Here is a 21,275-nt window from a genome sequence, read left to right on the forward strand (position 1 = left end):
GGTGGCAACACATGATAGTTCAGCTTGAAGGTTATTACCACTTATGCAGGTTGGCCAACAGCTAAAGTAGAATTCCTCTGAGGCCACTCAGGCTGAAACCAGAAATGAAATTTCCCCCAACTGTCTTCTTTGCCACTAACTACAAAATAAATCCATGGCACCCCAGGTGGTCATTCACGGAGCACCAGGGTGCAGTGGCCCACAGGTTGAATACTACTGGCTTAAACAGTTCATCAACATTAACATCTGTGACTTTTATAGTAAAGGTGTAATATTTATGCTACGCTGCTGCTTCAACTTCTAGTTCCACTCTCAGTTCAGAGCTGTTGTCATAGTTCAGTTTATATGATACCTGACAAAAAATGTAGGTACTCACAAGAGGGAAGGGGCTGTAATTTCATCACAGGACAGGCTGACATTCTGAGCATCTGCCACATAAATTAACTGCATATCTTGCACTGTGTGATAGGGGAAGTCAAACAACATGTTTCAGATCCCAGCATATGCATCCAGGCAAATTGTCAGTGCCATAATTATTTGCTCTTTGACCAGTGATGGCCCAGTCTTGTATCAAGGCAATGGTTGACAATAGCAGATTTTCCTGGCTGATCTACACTCATGTGACATCAACACGCATTGCATCTATTTTAACCATGTGACACATCTGGCTGATATATTACTCCTCACAGTGATTCTTGTATATGTCTTGTATATTCAGGGCCACCTTAAGGAGACATGATCTTTTACAGTATCCAGTACTACATGCACTCAATGTAGAGGAAACAAATTTGATTTAGGATTTCTTGAAAAATCTGATAGTTCTGAATAAGACAACACCAACAAAGGAAAGAAAACCATCATAGCTAGGTTTCACATATCTCTTGGTAGGTCACAACTTTTAATGCATGCAGTTCAAAACAAATAGTGGATCTGTTCGGCATAAGCATACAAGGGTGTAGAGCAGCCACTGTATAGTGCATGACTAAAGGCACATGATACCAGTATTATCAGATTTCTTTCCTAGTCCATTCACATACTGAGTAAGGAAAAAATGACTGAGTGCCTCTGTACATGTTGTAACTTCACTTACATTTTTCTCATTATCTCTGTGTGAGATATATGTTGGTGACAGCATAATGGTCACACAATCATCTCTGAATACAGATTCTTTAAATTTATGCAACAAGCTTTAATGAAATTTATGTTGTCTTTCTTCCAAAGAGCTCTATTGACCAGCTCAGGATCTAATACAGTTTTTAGTCTTTAAACAGTTGTCTGTAGTGCGATTCTATGATGAGTTGGGTGATGACATCTGGTAACTCGGAAATACAAGCCAAAATGTGTTGGCTTATAATACATTCTGCCACACAAGAACCTATTTTGTGATTTTTTTTATGAATCATGATATCCACAAAAGATGGGTTTCCATTTTATTAATTTCAATAGCAAAAGAAATGTTAGTATGGAGAATGTTTAGATTTTCTAAGAATGACTCCGCTGTTATGGTCCCATGTGGTCAGACCATAAATATATTGGTTTTTTATCTCAAAAAGAAGTGGATTTCAGAATTATTGATTGAAGTACTTTCACCTTGCAGTCTTCATTGTAATGTGGGGCAAAGAGCTACCTGTAGCAACAGCATCACTTTGTTCAAAATATTGGATGTTGAATGAAAAGTAAATCAAGGCAAGCATTTGTTTGTAGAATATGTGAGCTCAGCTGATATTGTGTTCCCATTTGGCTACCAGAGGACTGGAAAATGAAGCCACATGTTTTATTGTGTAGTATTTCAGATGTACAATATTGTTATAATGGGGTAAAGTGAAATTCCTTGTATATCTATCTTTGGTAGACCATAAAGTCTCAGTGGGACAGTTATTTGTACCATTAGCCTCTATGTAAGATAGTCTGGAAGACTGCTGCAACTATATGTGATTATATCTATAACCTCTTCCCTTTTGGAATCTGATTGCTATTGTTATGTATGAATATTGCTAGACCTTCTTTGCTGATTTTCCCCTTGTAATTTAATCACATCATTGAAGCTGAAAGACATATAGAAAAAATTCTTATGGTAGGTTGCCTTCTAAGAGAAATTTACAGTTCTAGTGCCATTGCTAAATTTTGGGTGTTACTGAATTAAATGCCACTCCACTGCAGCTGTATGTGAGGCAAGCAGGATAATATAGAGGCACTGACATGTGATTTCTCAAGTGAGCCTGTTTGTACACAGAAAGTAGCTGGGCCAAGCTGCACAATCATGGTGACATTCCAGAAAGGTAATGAAACTACAGGCCAGCCTGTGGAGTATTTCCACAATGCTGAGACACAGATGTGTTGGTTTCTATGTGCCAGAAAGCAATGTAACAGCACAGAGAGGTGTGTTATTAATGGCTATAAATACCATCCGTTTCTAGCACAGTTATGCACAGTCTGGCAGCGCCCTCCATGACATCGGGCTCACGAAAGTGTCCATCACGCCCTGGGTCAGCCAGCAGCTGATGCTGGTCTGGGCAGCCAGTTCCACCAGACCAGCTCACAGTTCTAAATGCACACCCTTGGACTTGGAACAACATAATGGATGAGCTGTCCATCAGGCTCCAAGGCAGCACTGAAATTATGCCTCAGAGAGCAGCAGTTCACAGCCAGGATCAAATTGCTGCCATCCTTCTGCACCAGGGTGAGCTTCTAACCCAGCAGTAGTGACCACCTGCAAGAATTCAGTGGACATACATGCCATTGTCACTGCTCACTCTGGACCACATTGTGCAAACTTGGGCATGCCCTGCTGAGTGAGGTAAACAGTGTTAGCAAAGCAGGACATAGATGTCAAATGGTCATCCCACTGCTGGGACCTTTCAATGTCACTGGCATTGCCAGTGGACCATGTGCCTGTAGAGGGTAAATGCAAAGGCATTGCAGCACTTTGGCATTGTAATGCAAGACTAAAAGAATATGTTATACCGTGCAGTGGAGTTTTCCTAGCCACTTCTGATCATCTCCATTACCTCCACAACCTGCCACTCCACCACTTCTACACCACAGCATCCCCACTCACCCCAGGTCATTATATTGTTGGGTTTATATATTACTAATGATCTTGGTGTTGACATTTAGTCTGTGAAATAAAATCTGATATAACAAAGGAACATTGATTAATGGTTCATCTAACAACACTTTTAGGTCACAGTACCTTGTCAAGCATCCAAATGATGATAGTAGCTCTCGCTCCCAATACTTCAGTCTTGTTAAGATTCCACTCCACTCCAGCTAAGAGAGAAGTGATGTCATCCAGTATATTCACATCAGAACTGGAAATAAATAATAACCATTGTTATAATACAGGAAGATGTGAACTAATTTTAAAGTACATATCCAAAGACCCATCATGACACTGCTAGTATAATGCAATTATTTAAAAAAGTAGAAAAGCAAATTTTGATTACTCAGTAATGTGCAAAGTCTATAAAAAGGTTTTTGTACTTTAATATCTCCTCTCCTGCTTTTTTCATGTGGTTCTCCTCAACTCAACAAGCCACCTTCCTGAATGCTAACCTCCACCTCATTGATGGTACCACAAGTACGTACAAATCACAACAATATTTCCATTTCACCAGCAGCCACCCCTTGCACACCAAAAAGTCCATTCCATACAGGTTGATTGCTATCAATGTCATGTCTGCATCAGTTTGTAGTCCCCTTCCCAGTATGATGAAGGTCTTGCTAAGGCCTTTTCTGACCAACCCTAGCTTCCACATTTTGCTAAGAAATGGATCTCTTATGCCTTCCAACACTCCTTGTGCATCTGCCGATTAGCCATGAGTAACTTGTTTTCAGGTATCCTCAAGGAGGAGGCATGCAAGAGGGGTCACCTGCCCCTCCTGGAATCCAGGAAATAGCTGTTTTTACATTACAGAATTCTGTCACTGATTGCTGTGACTCCATCAATCTGGAAATTTAATGTTGACAAGCAGGACTTCAGCAATCACTATATATCTTGCATTTTCACTTGTTGGAAGGCTTTTCATGGTAAATGGAGTCATAAAACTATGTTGGCACAGTTGCACAATAATGTGACAAACTGGAGTGGATCACCTTGGTTCAATCCTAGGCTGTTAAAACTGGAGCCTACCAGCCAATTTGAGGGTGATTTTAGGAGGTTTCTCATATAAGTCTCATTGTATACTGCCCCTGATGTAACTTCACCCAACCAACACAAAAAGCTCAGCTTTCAAAACACTTTTTTTTCAGTTTCAGTCACACAAGTCAACATTAAAAGAATAAAAAGCATTAAGATTATGATGAAAAAGGGATGTTTGCATATACAGTGCCTGACAAAAAAGTGAAGCACCCAGAAGGTGAAAGGGAAACAAAATAAAACTTCATGGGTTGGGATGCTATGTGAGATTACTTAAGTGATCACAAAATGCAAGTTAACCTAAAGGCTGAAACACTGCGTCATCATCAGATACACACACAAAAGGTACAGAGCTTTACTTTGCTAGCTTTCAGAATGGAATTTCTTTCTCAAGTTGTAGGAGAAACATGCATACAAACACAAACACAAAGACACACACACACACACACACACACACACACACACACACACACATGCACATGCTTCTCTCCCTACATTGTGCTCATTCGACTGTCAGCTCTTTCCTAGCCCACGGTGAGCGTATTGGAGTAAGTTGGGGTGCTGTGTGGGCTGGGTTGTGTAAAGACACACCACACACACACACACACACACACACACACACACACACACACACACACACACACACACAACAAACAAACAAAAAACACACTATATGGGGGGGGGGGGGGGGGGGACACAGCGAGCTACCTTGGGTTTAGGCCAGGGAGGTTTCTTGGTAGTTGTGTGCTGCCACCTCATGCCCTAGTCTGTGAAATTAAGTGCACAGCTGTCTGCCACGTGCCCCCTCTACCTGCATCCCTACCTAGCCCACAGACAGCTCCGCAGTCTCACACGAGCCACTAGACACTTCCCCCCAACACCCTCCCTGCCTTCTGCTTCACTCCATGCCACACCCCACCCCACACTGCACCCCAATCTCAACCCAGTACACTCACCATGGACCAGAAAAGAGCTGACAGTCTAATGAGCACAATGTAGGGAGACAAGCATATGTGATAGGCTGTGTGTGTGTGTGTGTGTGTGTGTGTGTGTGTGTGTGTGTGTGTGTGTGTGTGTGTGTGTGTGTGTAGGCACACGTGCATGTATTTCCTACAGCTTGACAAAGGAATTCTACTCCAAAAGCTAGCAAAGTAAAGCTCTTTACCTTTTGTGTGTGTATCTGTTGATGACACAGCACTTCTGCCTTTAGGTGAGCCATCTCCTTTACTCCTAAATAATTTGTTATTCTCAACCAGAACTTACAGTTAAATTTACAAAATACTTGGCAGTATGAATCCACTTATCAATATGATGCTGCACCCCTTCTGGCCTAGATGCATGCACTGATTTGGTTGGGAAGGGTGTCAAAAAGCCACTTATCATCTCCTGAGGCAAGCTGTTCCAGTGTTGTAACTGGTCTTTGTCTTTCTGGATACTGGCACTGGAATGGAGTTGATGTCCAAGCTGGTCCCACATATATTCTATTAGGAACAAAGACGGTGATCCCATTGGCCACAGGAGTACCTCAACAACTAGCATACAGCTCACAGAGAGACACTTCATGTGTGGATGTACATTGTCCTGTTGAAAAATGATTCCTTGATCATGTCACATGAGAGGCAACACATGAGGATGCAGAATGTCTGTAACGTACTGTTGTGCTATCAGTGTCCACTCAGTCACTACCAACTGTAACCTGAAGCCATATCTCATGACTCTCCACACCGTGAGCTCAATAGTAACACTGCTGTGCATCCAAAGCGATGGAAGAATGGGATCTCTCCCCAGGTCGCTGTCAAACTTGCTAACAATGGTCATCTGAGGTAGTGTAGAACCATTGTCATCACTGAAAACAATGCAACACTATTCATCAGCAGACCATGCTTCCCAGTCATGGCACCACTCCAAACACAGCCATTTGTGTTGCATGCATTCCAACATCTGCCCACTGGCACATCTGAATGCCCAATGAATCTGGATACTGGATGATTTGACCAGCTGGTCACATTGGGACCCACAAAGAGGCACCTTTCTAACACTGTCAGGTGCTGATAATGGTGCCTCACAAGAGTATGCCTCATCTCTGTGTGCTTAACAGTGATCACCCAACATCTGATATTTTTCATGACCTCATATAACCTACCAGGCCTGGTATCAACACCAAACTCAAATAACACTAACACAATCTGGTGGCCATTCTACCCATCACAGAGAATTACAACTACAATCATTTACGTACCCACCAATAGTGTATGAAGTTACACTGACATCCAACCATGTCTTCTGGATGCTTCACTTTTTTAGTTGAGTAGTGTGTTATTGAAATATGCTTAACTATATACTTATATACAGGGTTTGGAACTTTAATAGTGGAAACTATTTACTTACAGCTTGCACAAAATAGATATGTGTTTCAAAGTTTTACTGACCTTCAAAGTAGTTACCAGCATTGTGTATAACCTGCCGTCAATGATGTGTAAGTTGTAAGATACTCTTAGCAGTGCCAGTGGTGTTGACAGTTCAAGCGGCACGGTCTGTTGCCTGACGAAATTGTAGCAGTTCTGAAGCGAATGCCATGAAGTGTTTCCCTCAGTTTTGAAACTGAGTTGAACTCGCAAGGGCTTAAGTTAGGGGAGTGCAGTAGGTGGTATAGCACTTAGCAGTCCCATCAGTCAAACAAACCAGTAACAGCTTGCACTGTATGTGCTTGAACATTGTCCTGCAAAATGATGGCCAGGTCCAGCAGAAAGTGTCATCACATCTGCCTCTAAGCTGGTCGTAGGTTGTGTTCCAAAAATGAACAGCATAGAGATAGAAGTGATAACACTTTCTGCTGGACCTGACCATTATTTTGCAGGACAATGCTTAAGCACATACAGTGCAAGCTGTTACTGATTTGTTTGACTGATGGGGCTGCTAAGTGCTATACCACCTACTGCACTCCCCTGACTTAAGTCCTTGTAAGGTGAACTCGATTTCTAAACTGAAGGAAACACTTCACGTCATTTGCTTCAGAACTGCTACGAATTCGTCAGGCAATAGACTGCGCCACTCAAACTGTCAACACAACTGGCACTGCTAAGAGTATCCTATGACTTCCACACTGCTGGCAATGGATTATACACAATGATGGTGACTACTTTGAAGGTCAGTAGAACTTTGAAACACGTATCTATTTTGTATGAGCGGTAAACAAATAGTTGCCACTATTAAAGTTCCAACCCTTATATTATATAATAGAAGGAAACATTCCATGAAGGAAAAATATACCTAAAAACAAAGATGATGTGACTTACCAAATGAAAGTGCTGGCAGGTCGACAGACACACAAACGAACACAAACATACACACAAAATTCAAGCTTTCGCAACAAACTGTTGCCTCATCAGGAAAGAGGGAAGGAGAGGGAAAGACGAAAGGATGTGGGTTTTAAGGGAGAGGGTAAGGAGTCATTCCAGTCCCGGGAGCGGAAAGACTTACCTTAGGGGGAAAACCTCCTCTCATTGCACACAAACCCAGTCTCTCCCATCTACTCAATCTCCCACTTCCAGCTCCACTCCCGCCAAACCTCAAAATTCCGATCAACACAATCTGGCACCACAACACCCTAATTCAGTAGTCAACCTTTCCTCCAAACCTCTCTCCCAATCCGAAACCTCTGTCCTATCCAAAGGCCTCACCTTCAGCCCCACTCCCAGATTCAACCAAACAGCCCTCGTCAAAGATTTACTATCCTACACTCGTACTCTCTGCTGGAAGTATCACTTTGCCACGAAGAAAAATGATCCTAATCCTACCCCTAATGATCCAACTCCCCAAGACGCTATCAAAATTGAACCTTGCCTGGAACAGTTCCGTCCTCCGTCACAGCGGGACCCACCTCCTCTTCCTCAAAATCACCCTCTCCAAACCTTCCAGGAATTTCTGACTTCCAGCCTTGCCTCTCAATCCTTCTTAAAAAACCTTAATCCTACTCCCAACATCACCACTGCTGAAGCCCAGGCTATCCGTGATCTGAAGGCTGACCGGTCCATCGTCATTCTTCCGGCGGACAAGGGTTCCACGACCGTGGTACTTGACCGTCGGGAGTATGTGGCTGAGGGACTGCGTCGGCTTTCAGACAACACCACATACAAAGTTTGCCAAGGTAATCCCATTCCTGATGTCCAGGCAGAGCTTCAAGGAATCCTCAGAACCTTAGGCCCCCTACAAAACCTTTCACCTGACTCCATCAACCTCCTGACCCCACCGACACCCCGCACCCCTACCTTCTACCTTCTTCCTAAAATTCACAAACCCAATCATCCCGGCCGCCCCATTGTAGCTGGTTACCAAGCCCCCACAGAACGTATCTCTGCCTACGTAGATCAACACCTTCAACCCATTACATGCAGTCTCCCATCCTTCATCAAAGACACCAACCACTTTCTCGAACGCCTGGAATCCTTACCCAATCCGTTACCCCCAGAAACCATCCTTGTAACCATTGATGCCACTTCCTTATACACAAATATCCCGCACGTCCAGGGCCTCGCTGCGATGGAGCACTTCCTTTCACGCCGATCACCTGCCACCCTACCTAAAACCTCTTTCCTCATTACCTTAGCCAGCTTCATCCTGACCCACAACTTCTTCACTTTTGAAAACCAGACATACCAACAATTAAAGGGAACAGCCATGGGTACCAGGATGGCCCCCTCGTATGCCAACCTATTCATGGGTCGCTTAGAGGAAGCCTTCTTGGTTACCCAGGCCTGCCAACCCAAAGTTTGGTACAGATTTATTGATGACATTTTCATGATCTGGACTCACAGTGAAGAAGAACTCCAGAATTTCCTCTCCAACCTCAACTCCTTTGGTTCCATCAGATTCACCTGGTCCTACTCCAAATCCCATGCCACTTTCCTTGATGTTGACCTTCACCTGTCCAATGGCCAGCTTCACACGTCTGTCCACATCAAACCCACCAACAAGCAACAGTACCTCCATTACGACAGCTGCCACCCATTCCACATCAAACGGTCCCTTCCCTACAGCCTAGGTCTTCGTGGCAAACGAATCTGCTCCAGTCCGGAATCCCTGAAGCATTACACCAACAACCTGACAACAGCTTTCGCATCCCGCAACTACCCTCCCGACCTGGTACAGAAGCAAATAAACAGAGCCACTTCCTCATCCTCTCAAACCCAGAACCTCCCACAGAAGAACCACAAAAGTGCCCCACTTGTGACAGGATACTTTCCGGGACTGGATCAGATTCTGAATGTGGCTCTCCAGCAGGGATACGACTTCCTCAAATCCTGCCCTGAAATGAGATCCATCCTTCATTAAATCCTCCCCACTCCACCAAGAGTGTCTTTCCGCCGTCCACCTAACCTTCGTAACCTCTTAGTACATCCCTATGAAATCCCCAAACCACCTTCCCTACCCTCTGGCTCCTACCCTTGTAACCGCCCTCGGTGTAAAACCTGTCCCATGCACCCTCCCACCACCACCTACTCCAGTCCTGTAACCCGGAAGGTGTATACAATCAAAGGCAGAGCCACGTGTGAAAGCACCCACGTGATCTACCAACTGACCTGCCTACACTGTGATGCATTCTATGTGGGAATGACCAGCAACAAACTGTCCATTCGCATGAATGGACACAGGCAGACAGTGTTCGTTGGTAATGAGGATCACCCTGTGGCTAAACATGCCTTGGTGCACAACCAGCACATCTTGGCGCAGTGTTACACCGTCCGGGTTATCTGGATACTTCCTACTAACACCAACCTATCCGAACTCCGGAGATGGGAACTTGCTCTTCAATATATCCTCTCTTCCCGTTATCCACCAGGCCTCAATCTCCGCTAATTTCAAATTTCCGCCACTCATACCTCACCTGTCATTCATCAACATCTTTGCCTCTGCACTTCTGCCTCGACTGACATCTCTGCCCAAACTCTTTGTCTTTAAATATGTCTGCTTGTGTCTGTATATGTGTGGATGGATATGTGTGTGTGTGCGAGTGTATACCCGTCCTTTTTTCCCCCTAAGGTAAGTCTTTCCGCTCCCGGGACTGGAATGACTCCTTACCCTCTCCCTTAAAACCCACATCCTTTCGTCTTTCCCTCTCCTTCCCTCTTTCCTGATGAGGCAACAGTTTGTTGCGAAAGCTTGAATTTTGTGTGTATGTTTGTGTTCGTTTGTGTGTCTGTCGACCTGCCAGCACTTTCATTTGGTAAGTCACATCATCTTTGTTTTTAGGTATATATATATATATATATATATATATATATATATATATATATATATATATATATATATATATATATATATATATATATATATAAAGAAAGATGATGAGACTTACCAAACAAAAGCGCTGGCAGGTCGATAGACACACAAACAAACACACAAAATTCTAGCTTTCGCAACCAACGGTTGCCTCGTCAGGAAACAGGAAAGAGGGAAGGAGAGGAAAAGAAGAAAGGATTTGGGTTTTAAGGGAGAGGGTAAGGACTCATTCCAGTCCCGGGAGTGGAAAGACTTACCTTAGGGGGAAAAAAGGACAGGTATACACTCGCACACACACACATATCCATCCGCATATACACAGACACAAGCAGACATTTTCTATCGACCTGCCAGCACTTTTGTTTCGTAAGTCTCATCATTATATTCCTATTATATATATATATATATATATATATATATATATATGTGTGTGTGTGTGTGTGTGTGTGTGTGTGTGTGTGTGTGTGTGTGTGTGTGTACACTTCTTTGAGCAGAACATATTTACAACCTCAGTGAACGACTATAGAGGGTGTCCGAGAAGGAATGGTCTGTTTAAAGGGATACAACAGGAGCAATCTTTTCAAGCAAAAAAGTCTAGTAAACATGGGCTCTGAAATACATAACCTAACCCTCAATTGGGTGCACCAGTTTTCATAACACCAGCAGGTACATGACGTATTTTGTACACATGTACAGATTAACCACCAAGTATGAGCAAAATCACAAATTAATCTTAGTTTAATTAAACAACTATAAAATAAACTTATAACATAGAAGCTAAATCACTCTTTAACTAAACAATAATAAAATAAAGTTTCATTGTATCACTTTGTTGTCATGTACATGTGCCACTTCACAGTAATGAGCCCATTGAATTTATTAATCAGAAGAATTTTTATAAATGCCCAGTATGAAGATGCCACTTTAAAGTGTCAGGCTTCAAATGCTGGCTGAAAACTTCCATCATCCAGATATCACCCCCCCCCCCCTTTTAATGCTCACCCCTTCAATATGAAATTCTCTGAAGTTTCCAGGCGGTGACTATCTGTGCAACACATCCTTTGTTCCCATAGTGCCCGTGTGTGTGTGTGTGTGTGTGTGTGTGTGTGTGTGTGTGTGTGTGTGTGTGTGTGTGTGAGAGAGAGAGAGAGAGAGAGAGAGAGAGAGAGACCTATGATCATGATACATGCTGCTTTCAACATACAATTTGACAGTTCACTGACTTTATTTTTAATTGTGACAAATTGCATATGTAAATTAATTGATGTAGTATGGGTTTTCTTATTTGAATAAATATCTGTGTAACTGTGATAGGACCTACCTGACCATTAATGCAGTGGAAACTTTTTTATTAATCATTTCCTGAGTCTCATTTACCAGATTTTCTTTGACGATTCCATTAACAGTCCACAATTTGAGTATGCTCTGATACAAACATTCATTAGGTATTGATATACTGTCAATGTCTATAAAGTCAGAAAAGGCACTCAAGTCAATACCCTCTGTTCCTTCAAACCACGTATTATACCTGAAAAAGACAACAGCTTCAGAAATCACACCATCATCTGTATACAATTAACAATAAAACATTTACATAAATAGCTGGCCATTGTGGCCGAGTGGTTCTAGGCGCTTCAGTCTGGAACCGCGTGACTGCTACGGTCGCAGGTTCGAATCCTGCCTCGGGCCTGGATATGTGTGATGTCCTTAGGTTAGTTAGGTTTAAGTAGTTCTAAGTTCTAGGGGTCTGATGACCTCAGATGTTAAGTCCCATGGTGCTCAGAGCCATATGAACCATTTGAGCCATTTACATAAATAAATAAAATAAATGTTGTATTTTACTTGTAAATGTTGAATTTAACCATGTACTACTCTCTAACTTACAAAACAAGAAACCTACTGGCATGTAATGTACAAGACACTTTTTCTAAAAATTGAAATTAATTCTTGAATGCAAAAATGATAAACATGAATTGTAAGCTTTTGTAATATAATAACAAATAGCTATTAGCTCTTGTCATGAAAGCACAAGGTAAATTATCAAGAAGTCATTGGAATGTAGATGTAGAATGTTGTGCCAACACCTTCCTAGTGGGCTTCACAACATGTGGAGAGACAGGCCAGCTTGCTGCCTGAAAAGTCTGATGTGTGGCATGGGAAAGTGGGGAGGTGACATGACGCAATCCAACAGCCTGTCAGAATGAAGTGCTGGACTTATTTCATGCCATGTTGGCTGGGCCCCTCTATGTGATTGGCAGTGGTGCCTTGTCAAAATAGGACTCCATTGAACCAGTACAAATACTCTGGCCTAACAGTATGTGTCATCGACTGTTGTGTACAGTGAGATTGCCCCCAATGGCACCCTTGACCCAATCTCAGTCATCCAATCTCATCTACAACTAGTCGGTACCTCCAAGAATTGCTGGTCTATTGGCTGTGATGGGGTCTAAACTGGCACCATCTGGCTGGGGCCTACTTTAGGCTGACATCAGCTAAGGATGCAAGCCACACCTGACCTCCTGCCAGACTACTGATGCTGCACTCTTTGCCGAGGCCACAGATTCGGAGCACCACACACCTCACCACTACACTGTCGCCTGGCACTACAGACCATGCCTGCCAGCACCTGTCACTGCCAGTTGGCACGTCCAGTGTGGGTGTCTGTGTTGCATCAGCACCACTAGGACATGGTTACAGCACTATGTCACTGCACAGTTGTGCTTTGCTGAATGGGGGAACTAATTCTGCCACTACATCCTGGGTAGACATTACTGCCCAGGCTCAATAATGCTGCCATGATGCCATCCACAGCAACTGAGTGAATTTTGCTGGATAAGATATGTTGTTGATCGACTGCTCGTAAGAGTCCACAACAGCCAAGGGATTGGTCCTTTCAATCTTCTGCCCAGACAACCATCCTGAGTTGACTTCTAACATTTAACAGTGTTAATAAGGCTTGGACTATCCTTGCACTGTAATAGGAAGGACGATCAAGAAATGAAAGATTTTTGGAGGATAATACAATTGGGAGGTGGGGGAAAATAATAGCAGAATTGTAATGATTCTGGACTTGGTACCTAGGGAATAACTAATCAAAGATAAAAATTAGAGTGGGCATGAGAGAAGAGAGAGAAGGTAAATACAGAACTGCAGAAACTGCAGAAGATGACCAGTGATTATTTGGCAAAAAGTAAGATGAAACTGGATTCAGAGTAAATCAAATTGTATGTTGAATCACCTCCAGAAAGATTTGCATCTATTTTCTTAAAAGTTGGTTTCTATCATTTCTGAAAATAACATTATACTATGACACTTTCTAGCTGACATCTTGCTGAAGTCTTCCACTCATCTTCTTCCGGCTTCTTTCAGTATTTTTTTAGTTAATTTTTCTGTCCTTGTATCTCACTTCTGCCTATTTCACTTGCTTTATTAACACCACCTGCATACAACTGCCCATCTCTAACGACCTCATTATTGAGGGGATGTTAAACCCTAATCTTCCTTCTGCACATAACTGCATCTTGCAGAAGTTTGTTACCATTCCTCTTTACCTTGCCCACAACTGTGTTGTACGATCAGTTACACCAGTGCAAATTCACTATTCCCTTCAGCATAAACTGTACTCTGGGATCTTTCTCTAAAGTGATGCTGTCATTTACCACTCTTTAGCTGAATCTCACATCAAAACCTTTCCCCAGGTTTCTGACACACTGTTCAACAGAAGCAGAAAACACACATCTGACTCAGTCATTGTCAGCTCTGGCGTATTTAACATATTCACTCTTTCCATTATACATTGATTAAAGACAAATCAAAACAAAACTTCAAATGTAAATCATTCATTACATTTGGTGAAAACTATTGCATGGGAAATGTTGTGAGATGATGTGATTAGTCCTTATGAGCATTATTGCCTGTTACAGGCCTGCAGTGAGCAAAGAGAATATTGTCACGTAGAGGAAGGTGTAAGTAGATGAATGACGAACACTAACTTCACTTAATGAAGGTTTATTCAGCACTTGCATGCACAAGAGTGTGGAGCGAACTGCCTCCGACCAGAACAAAATATGGTATACTTACGGCTACAGAACATTCCAGTGCAATGATTCTTGCCATTTGTGGATACTTCTATAATGTTTTCGAACCGAATATAGAAATTAAAATTTTTTAATTCAGGTGAGTTATGAACTCACGACCCTCCATGCAACAATCTAGACTCATAGACACTACACTACAGCGACTATGCTACTCGGCTTCTTCTGCGACAGTGCTCCCTGCTTAAGAGAACAGCATCTTGGTGTTATGACGTCCTATTCCGGGAACGAGTCATCGGTCCTGCATACTCCGACTCCCGATGACTGGTGTTCGCCCTGGCGGTGATCTTCTTAGAACTTCCCTTGCCGCCACGTTCTTCGTTACCTTTCTGCTTCTTACCTGTCGCTGGACCTTCGAATTTACACTGGGTTGCAGGATCCTTATAGGGCTTCATTCGAAGGACGTGGACCGTATCTCTGATCTTTCATCGTCTTGTGTCGGGGTCGAAATCTTCAACTTCTTAAGTAACATCAGACAACTGTCTTACAACCTCATAAGGTCCAAAGTAGTGCCTGAGGAGCTTCTCAGAGAGACCAACCTTCCGATCAGGAGTGAAGATCCAGACGAGGTCACCAGGCTGGTAGACAACAGGGCGGTGGCTCGCGTCATACCTTCGGCGATCGTTTTCTTGAGCCTGCAGCGTGTGGAGTCGAGCTAACTGCCGAGCTTCCTCTGCTCTGGTTAACACCTGGCTGATGTAGTCGTCGTACATGTCATCAGGATGTAACGGATACACTGTGTCTATCGTCGTAGTCACCTCACGCCCATGCACCAGGAAAAAGGGCGTAAATGCCATAGTGTCTTGTTTGGCGGTATTGTAGGCAAACGTCACGAAACGTAGCACCTCATCCCAGTTGCTCTGCTCAACATTGATGAACACTGATAGCATGTCGGCCAAGGTCTTATTCAGGCGTTCAGTAAGCCCATTAGTTTGCGGACGGTAGGCAGTCGTCATGTGATGAGTAATGTTGCACCGACGGTTTATCTCTATCACAAGATTCGATTGAAAAAAACTTTTTCTCGGTCTATAATTAACGACCTTGGGGCACCGTGTTTTAATACAGTATCTTGTACGATGAATTTGCCTACTTCGAATGCTTCGGCTGTTCTCGCGGCTTTTGTAATGACATAACACATCAGATAATCAGTGCAAACAATAATCCATCTATTGCCACTAGCAGACGTTGGAAATTGTCCGAGGAGGTCGCTGGAAAGGCGTTTCGGGTGGTGGAATTGGTATGAGTCGGCCAGGTGGTTTCTGAGGAACTGCCTTTCTCTTCTGGCACTCTCGACAGTGCGACACAGTATGACGGACACTCCTAAATAAACCTGGCCAGAAAAATCTCTTGCGGATCCTATCGTATGTCTTAATAAATCCTAAATGTCCAGCCTCAGGAAGCGCATGTATTTAGGAATCACTGGTTGCCACATCTTTCCAAACGGATCAAAGTTTTTCTTGCAAAGTAATCAATTAACTGCCTTAAATTGTCCTTTCACACCCTCTGACCGATTTAGGGCAAGCATAATTTGAGACATCTTGGCATCCTTCTTCTGCTCAGCAGAGAGATCCTGGAGTGCAGCGAGACAGTCACTATCTTCATCAAAGTCTTGATGGTCTTGCACAGGGTTAACTGAGAGACAGTCGGCATCTTGGTGTTTTCTTCCACTTTTGTGCACTATGGTAATGTCATACTCTTGAAGACATAGTGCCCACCTGGCGAGTCGTCCTGTTGGATCCTTGAGACCTGTCAACCAACAAAGTGAATGATGGTCTGTAACAACTGAATGGCCTTCCATAGAGATACTGTCGAAATTAGCATATGACCCAGATCACAGAAAGACATTCTCTTTCTGTAGTTGAGTAGTTTCTCTCGGCTTTTGTAAGTGTCCTAGAAGCATAGGCTATAACCTTCTCTTTTCCATCCGAAATTTACACCAGAACAGCACCGATCCCATACCCACTGGCATCTGTGTGTAGTTCTGTAGGTGCTCTCTCATCATACTGACCAAGTACAAGGTCAGTCGTCAGAGCTTTTCGCAGCACATCGAAAGAATCTTGTTGAGCACCACCCCAGATAAATTTAGCATCGGCTTTTAACAACTCTTGGAGTGGCCTGGCTTTGATACAAAAGCCTTTGATAAAATGACAGTAATAAGAACACAATCTGAGGAAGCTTCTCACGCTGTAATACTTTTAGGAATAGGAAATTCCGTTATAGTTCTCATCTTTTCTGGGTGTTGCCGCACACCTTCGTTTGACACAAGGTGCCCAAGTATTTTGATTTCTTTTGCTCCAAAGAGACACTTTCTTGGATTAAGTTTCAGTCCGTCTGGGTGAGACACTTAAGAACGGCCTTCAGTCTTTTTATATGTTCATAAAATGTCTCTGAGAAGACTATAATGTCATCTAAATAACAAAGACACATCGTCCACTTCAGGTGCCTTAGAAGATTATCCATCATTCGTTCGAAAGTTGCTGGTGTATTACACAAACCAAACGGCATTACCTTAAACTCATACAGGCCCTCAGGGGTGATGAATGCAGTTTTCTCACGATCAGCCTCATCTACTTCGATCTGCCAGTATCTCGAGTACATGTCCATGGTTGCGAAAAACTTCGCCCCTTTCAGACAATGTAGTGTGTCGTCAATTCGTGGAAGAGGGTAAACGTCTTTTTAGTTATCTTATTAAGCTTCTTGTAATCAACACAAAAGCGCCAGCTGCCATCCTTCTTCCTGTCGAGAACCACTGGTGACGACCATGGGCTCTGCAAAGGCTGAATGATGTCATTCTTCATCATTTTCTCTACCTCGTCGCGAATTATTCGACATTCCTTTGCTGACACATGGTATGCTCTCTGGTTTATTGGTTGATGGTTTCCAGTGCTAATCCGGTGCTTCACCGTCGATTTCTCTAATTTGCTCTTCATCTGTGGATTGAAGCATTCAGAGAACTCTTGAAGAATGGCAAGTACCTTCTTCTGTTGTTCCTTAGCGAGATCTGTTGATAGTCGAGCTAGAACATCTTGTCTCGTAGTGGTAGCGCTAATTTCACCCACAGACTCGGCATGGGAGGTTTCTATGACGCTCAGCTGTTCTGCAATTAACGGCTCAGCGTTTGCTACGCACATGCGTCTTGGAAGGATCTGCGGTTCTCGGCGACTGTTAACTATGCACAATTCACCGAATCCGTTCTTAAACGAGACGCAGAGGCTGGGATGACCAAGTTATTCTTCAGTGGTATGCTTCTCTTACATTCCATTACAAGATCCATGGGTTGATGCATGGCATGACACAGCTTTCTAGCGCTGCCTGCAGGAATGATCACTTCATCCAGCACACATAGTCTCCACACACTCGGATGACCATCTTCCTGTCCACAGGATCTCGTCTAGCATAATCTTCGAGCGACCACAATCTATAACTGCCTGAGAAGCTTTCAAAAAGTCCCATCCGAGAATGACGTCATGACTACACTCTTGTAAGACGATGAATTCTAAGCGCTGTGTATGGCCACTTATTTCTCATTAGCCACCTTCAGCAGAGATGTTTTGTTGTCGAAGAATACGGTTTTATGCAACTGGTGAGTAATTCTCCAAATGACTGAATATGATGCTCCAGAGTCCACAAGAGCTTGGGCTGGTCGGCCACCCATGAGGGTTTCGACGTAGTTTCCTATCATTTTTGTAGTGATCCACGGCGCAGGATTTTTCTCTTCAGTGGCCCACCTCCGAGGAAGGTCGCACCCTTTAGTTTTCCAGGTTGCAGCGGCTAGGTGATCGGCTGGAGCTTCTAAATGGTAATGGAGACCTTGGTCGTCGTGTTGGAGAGCGTCCTCTCCAGTGGCTAGCTTGCGACGATGGTGACCTACGTCGACCTGCACCCACATCTTCTTGTTCGTCTTCGTCGTCCCGAAGTTGGAGTCGGGTAAGATTGGTCTGCTGTCTTCTGGCGCGGGCGTCATCAAATATCTGCCGCCTTTCTTGACAGTAGTGCACCACATGTCCTGGTCGTCCGCAGTGGAAACACTGCTTGGTTATCCTGGGTCCTCCAGACGTCAGTCTTCCTTGGTGCCCAAACAGGTTCCTTATGCGGCACTGCAGGGACGTAACTTCGTCTGAGTCTCGACTTTTTCACCGTTTTAAAGGGAAATGAAGGACGAGAGACTGGGTTCAATGTCTGTTCCACTTCCTCTCTTATGACCTCTTGAAGAGTCTCGGTTTTTTGCTCGCCGTGCAATCCAAGTGCCTTCTGAACTTCCTCTCTCACTATCTGACGAAGAACACTTGTGAAATCAGTTGCTTCCTCCATCACAGACATCGATACGACATTTGGAAGCCGTTCAGACTTCTTGCGTGTAATTCTTTTTTGATGCATTTTATGAAGTCGTCTGCTGTCGAAACTTCCTTCAGGAGTAGGGCTTGATACATGTGCTTAGCAACACCCTTCATTAGATGTACAACCTTGTCTTCCTCCTTCATTCTAGGATCCACTATTTTACACAGTTCCAAGACGTCTTGAATGTAGGATGCTGTAGTTTCTCATGGAGGCTGTGCCCTGCACTTTAGTTTACCTTCAGCCTTGCACTTCTGTCGTTGTGTGTCGCCGAAATACTTGCGCAGTTCTGCCTGGAATACTTCCCAGCTTGCGAACTTCTCCTCGTTGTTCTCATACCATTGCTTGGCAGTGCCCTCCAAGTGGAAAAATACGTTAGCCAAACACACGGTGTCATCCCATTTGTTAAATTTGGCTATACGCTCATATACCTTCAGCCACTTGTTTGGATCTTGGCAATCGTCACCAGAAAACCCGGAAGGATGTCTCATGTGGTGGCACACAGTTGCTGTCATCGTGACTCCCCTCTTCTTCTCCTGTCTCCGATAGATTGCACTCTGTTGAATATGGCTCGAACTCGGGTTTCTCGCCAAGTAAACAGCGGCTCTGTCGTGGCCTGATGGGAGCCAATGTGTCGTCGATAATGTGCGCTATCACAAGTTCCAATACCCAGCGCCTCCACTAGAATAATGTCACGTAGAAGAAGGTGTAATCAGATGAATGACGAACACTAACTTCACTTAACGAAGTTTTTTTCAGCACTTGCACGTACAAGAGCGCGGAGCGAACTGCTTCCGGCCAGAACACATATGGTATACATACAGCTACAGAACATTCCAGTACAATGATTCTTGCCATTTGTAGATACTTGTAGAATGTACTCGAACGGAATATATAAATTAACATTTTTAAAGTTTAGGAGAGTTATGAACTCACGACCCTCCGTGCAACAATCTAGTATCATAATCACTACACTATTTTTTAGATCTCATTTTGCTCTATATTGTTTGTTGAATTTGTTCGTGGCGGACGTCCGAGGACACCCGTTCAGGTTTCTTTTTGTTGATCCGTTCACTCAGTATTTTTTTTTTTTTAATACAGAGGGTAGCTAACCCTCTGACCGAGCACGCTGAGCTACCGTGCCGGCATTACGGTGACTCCGATACTCGGCTTCTTCTGCGACAATATTTTATCTACCAATTGAGGCATGTAATTAGCTATGACACACAAAGGAGTTGAATTTAGATGTTGTATGGATTCTATTAGTCCTAGGTATTTAACCGGAGGTTAACAGTGCCGGATATCCATGAATACATAAGACAATTGCTGTAGATTAAAATAATGTGATTAGTGAGATCTAAGCCAACAACCAATTCTACCCTAGGTCCGTGTAACACCATTCACATTTGTCAAATTTAGGATCCTTGATGTCAAGTGTAATTCATAACAATGCTCTAGAAACTACTGTAAGCCAATTCTCACCACGTGAAATGGAAAATTGTCTTCTACATCAACATACGTACACCAGAAGCCACCATACGGCGCATGGTGGAGCGTACCACACGGACATCTAGTGCCTCATTGTCTGTTAGCAGCTTCACACACTATTTATGCACTTTCAGTATATACTAATTATGAAAATACAAGAACATATGATAATGCCTGTCGTTTTCTTGATATTTCCAGCTGTGGCACACAGAAATCATAAACCAGTCTTTCTGTGTTTTCAGTTTATGTCATATACGGTTCACAGTGCAACACATGATATTCATGCGAGTTAGGTGCAATCTTCCCTGCAGTGAAACGGTAGATGTTACGTTCTACATGACAAGTGTAGAGTTTTGTGAACAGTGTTCCAAATATTACTGAGGGAGCACAAAATATATCACGCCCAGAAATCAACCCAATATATGCTGCATTGAGGCTCTTTATTAACTGTGAAGAATGACAAGTACAATTATTTTATTGTCTAATGGATAAAATACTATTTCATTTTATCTTTAAATGAATGGATAAGAAATAAATGAATAAGAGTAAATAAATAAGTAAGAATGGTTTTTGGAATTATGATACACATAATCTAATTATGAAACAGATTTTAACATATATGAATGCAGAAAAGAAAAGTGGCTGACATACCGAGCACACACATCGTACAGCACAATCCCAGACACATTTTTCTCCTTTATTGACGTCTGTAGGTCTGCCATCTGAAAACAGAAGTATTTGGTTCTTTGTTATAAGAATGACTTGAATTAATATGTAATATTTAGTATCTTCTGTTTCACTTACATTTTACCCCTTCAGTTTATTGTATATGTTCCTGCCATACGTCTGTCATTTAAAACTGCCATAAGCATAATCAGTACTCTGGAACTACATAGTAATTGTAAATAGCTTTCTGTAAGTCAAGACTGTTAAACTAAGAG

At 43.1% G+C, this 21,275-nt stretch overlaps 1 protein-coding gene across 1 annotated transcript in view; it reads right to left on the bottom strand.

The window, feature by feature from the left end:
* LOC126184197 (NPC intracellular cholesterol transporter 1-like) overlaps positions 1 to 21,056 on the bottom strand; it is a 296,479-nt gene extending 275,423 nt beyond the window's left edge. Inside the window, exons 1-3 of the mRNA XM_049926565.1 lie at positions 20,986 to 21,056; positions 11,739 to 11,945; positions 3,194 to 3,311 (exon numbers count right to left, since the gene is read on the bottom strand). Of these exons, the coding sequence (XP_049782522.1) occupies positions 3,194 to 3,311; positions 11,739 to 11,945; positions 20,986 to 21,056 (396 nt within the window). The remainder of the gene's footprint in view (positions 1 to 3,193; positions 3,312 to 11,738; positions 11,946 to 20,985) is intronic.
* Positions 21,057 to 21,275: the final 219 nt, after the last annotated feature.

The sequence above is a fragment of the Schistocerca cancellata genome, chromosome 4, assembly GCF_023864275.1.
Source record: "Schistocerca cancellata isolate TAMUIC-IGC-003103 chromosome 4, iqSchCanc2.1, whole genome shotgun sequence".
Lineage (NCBI taxonomy): Eukaryota > Metazoa > Arthropoda > Insecta > Orthoptera > Acrididae > Schistocerca > Schistocerca cancellata.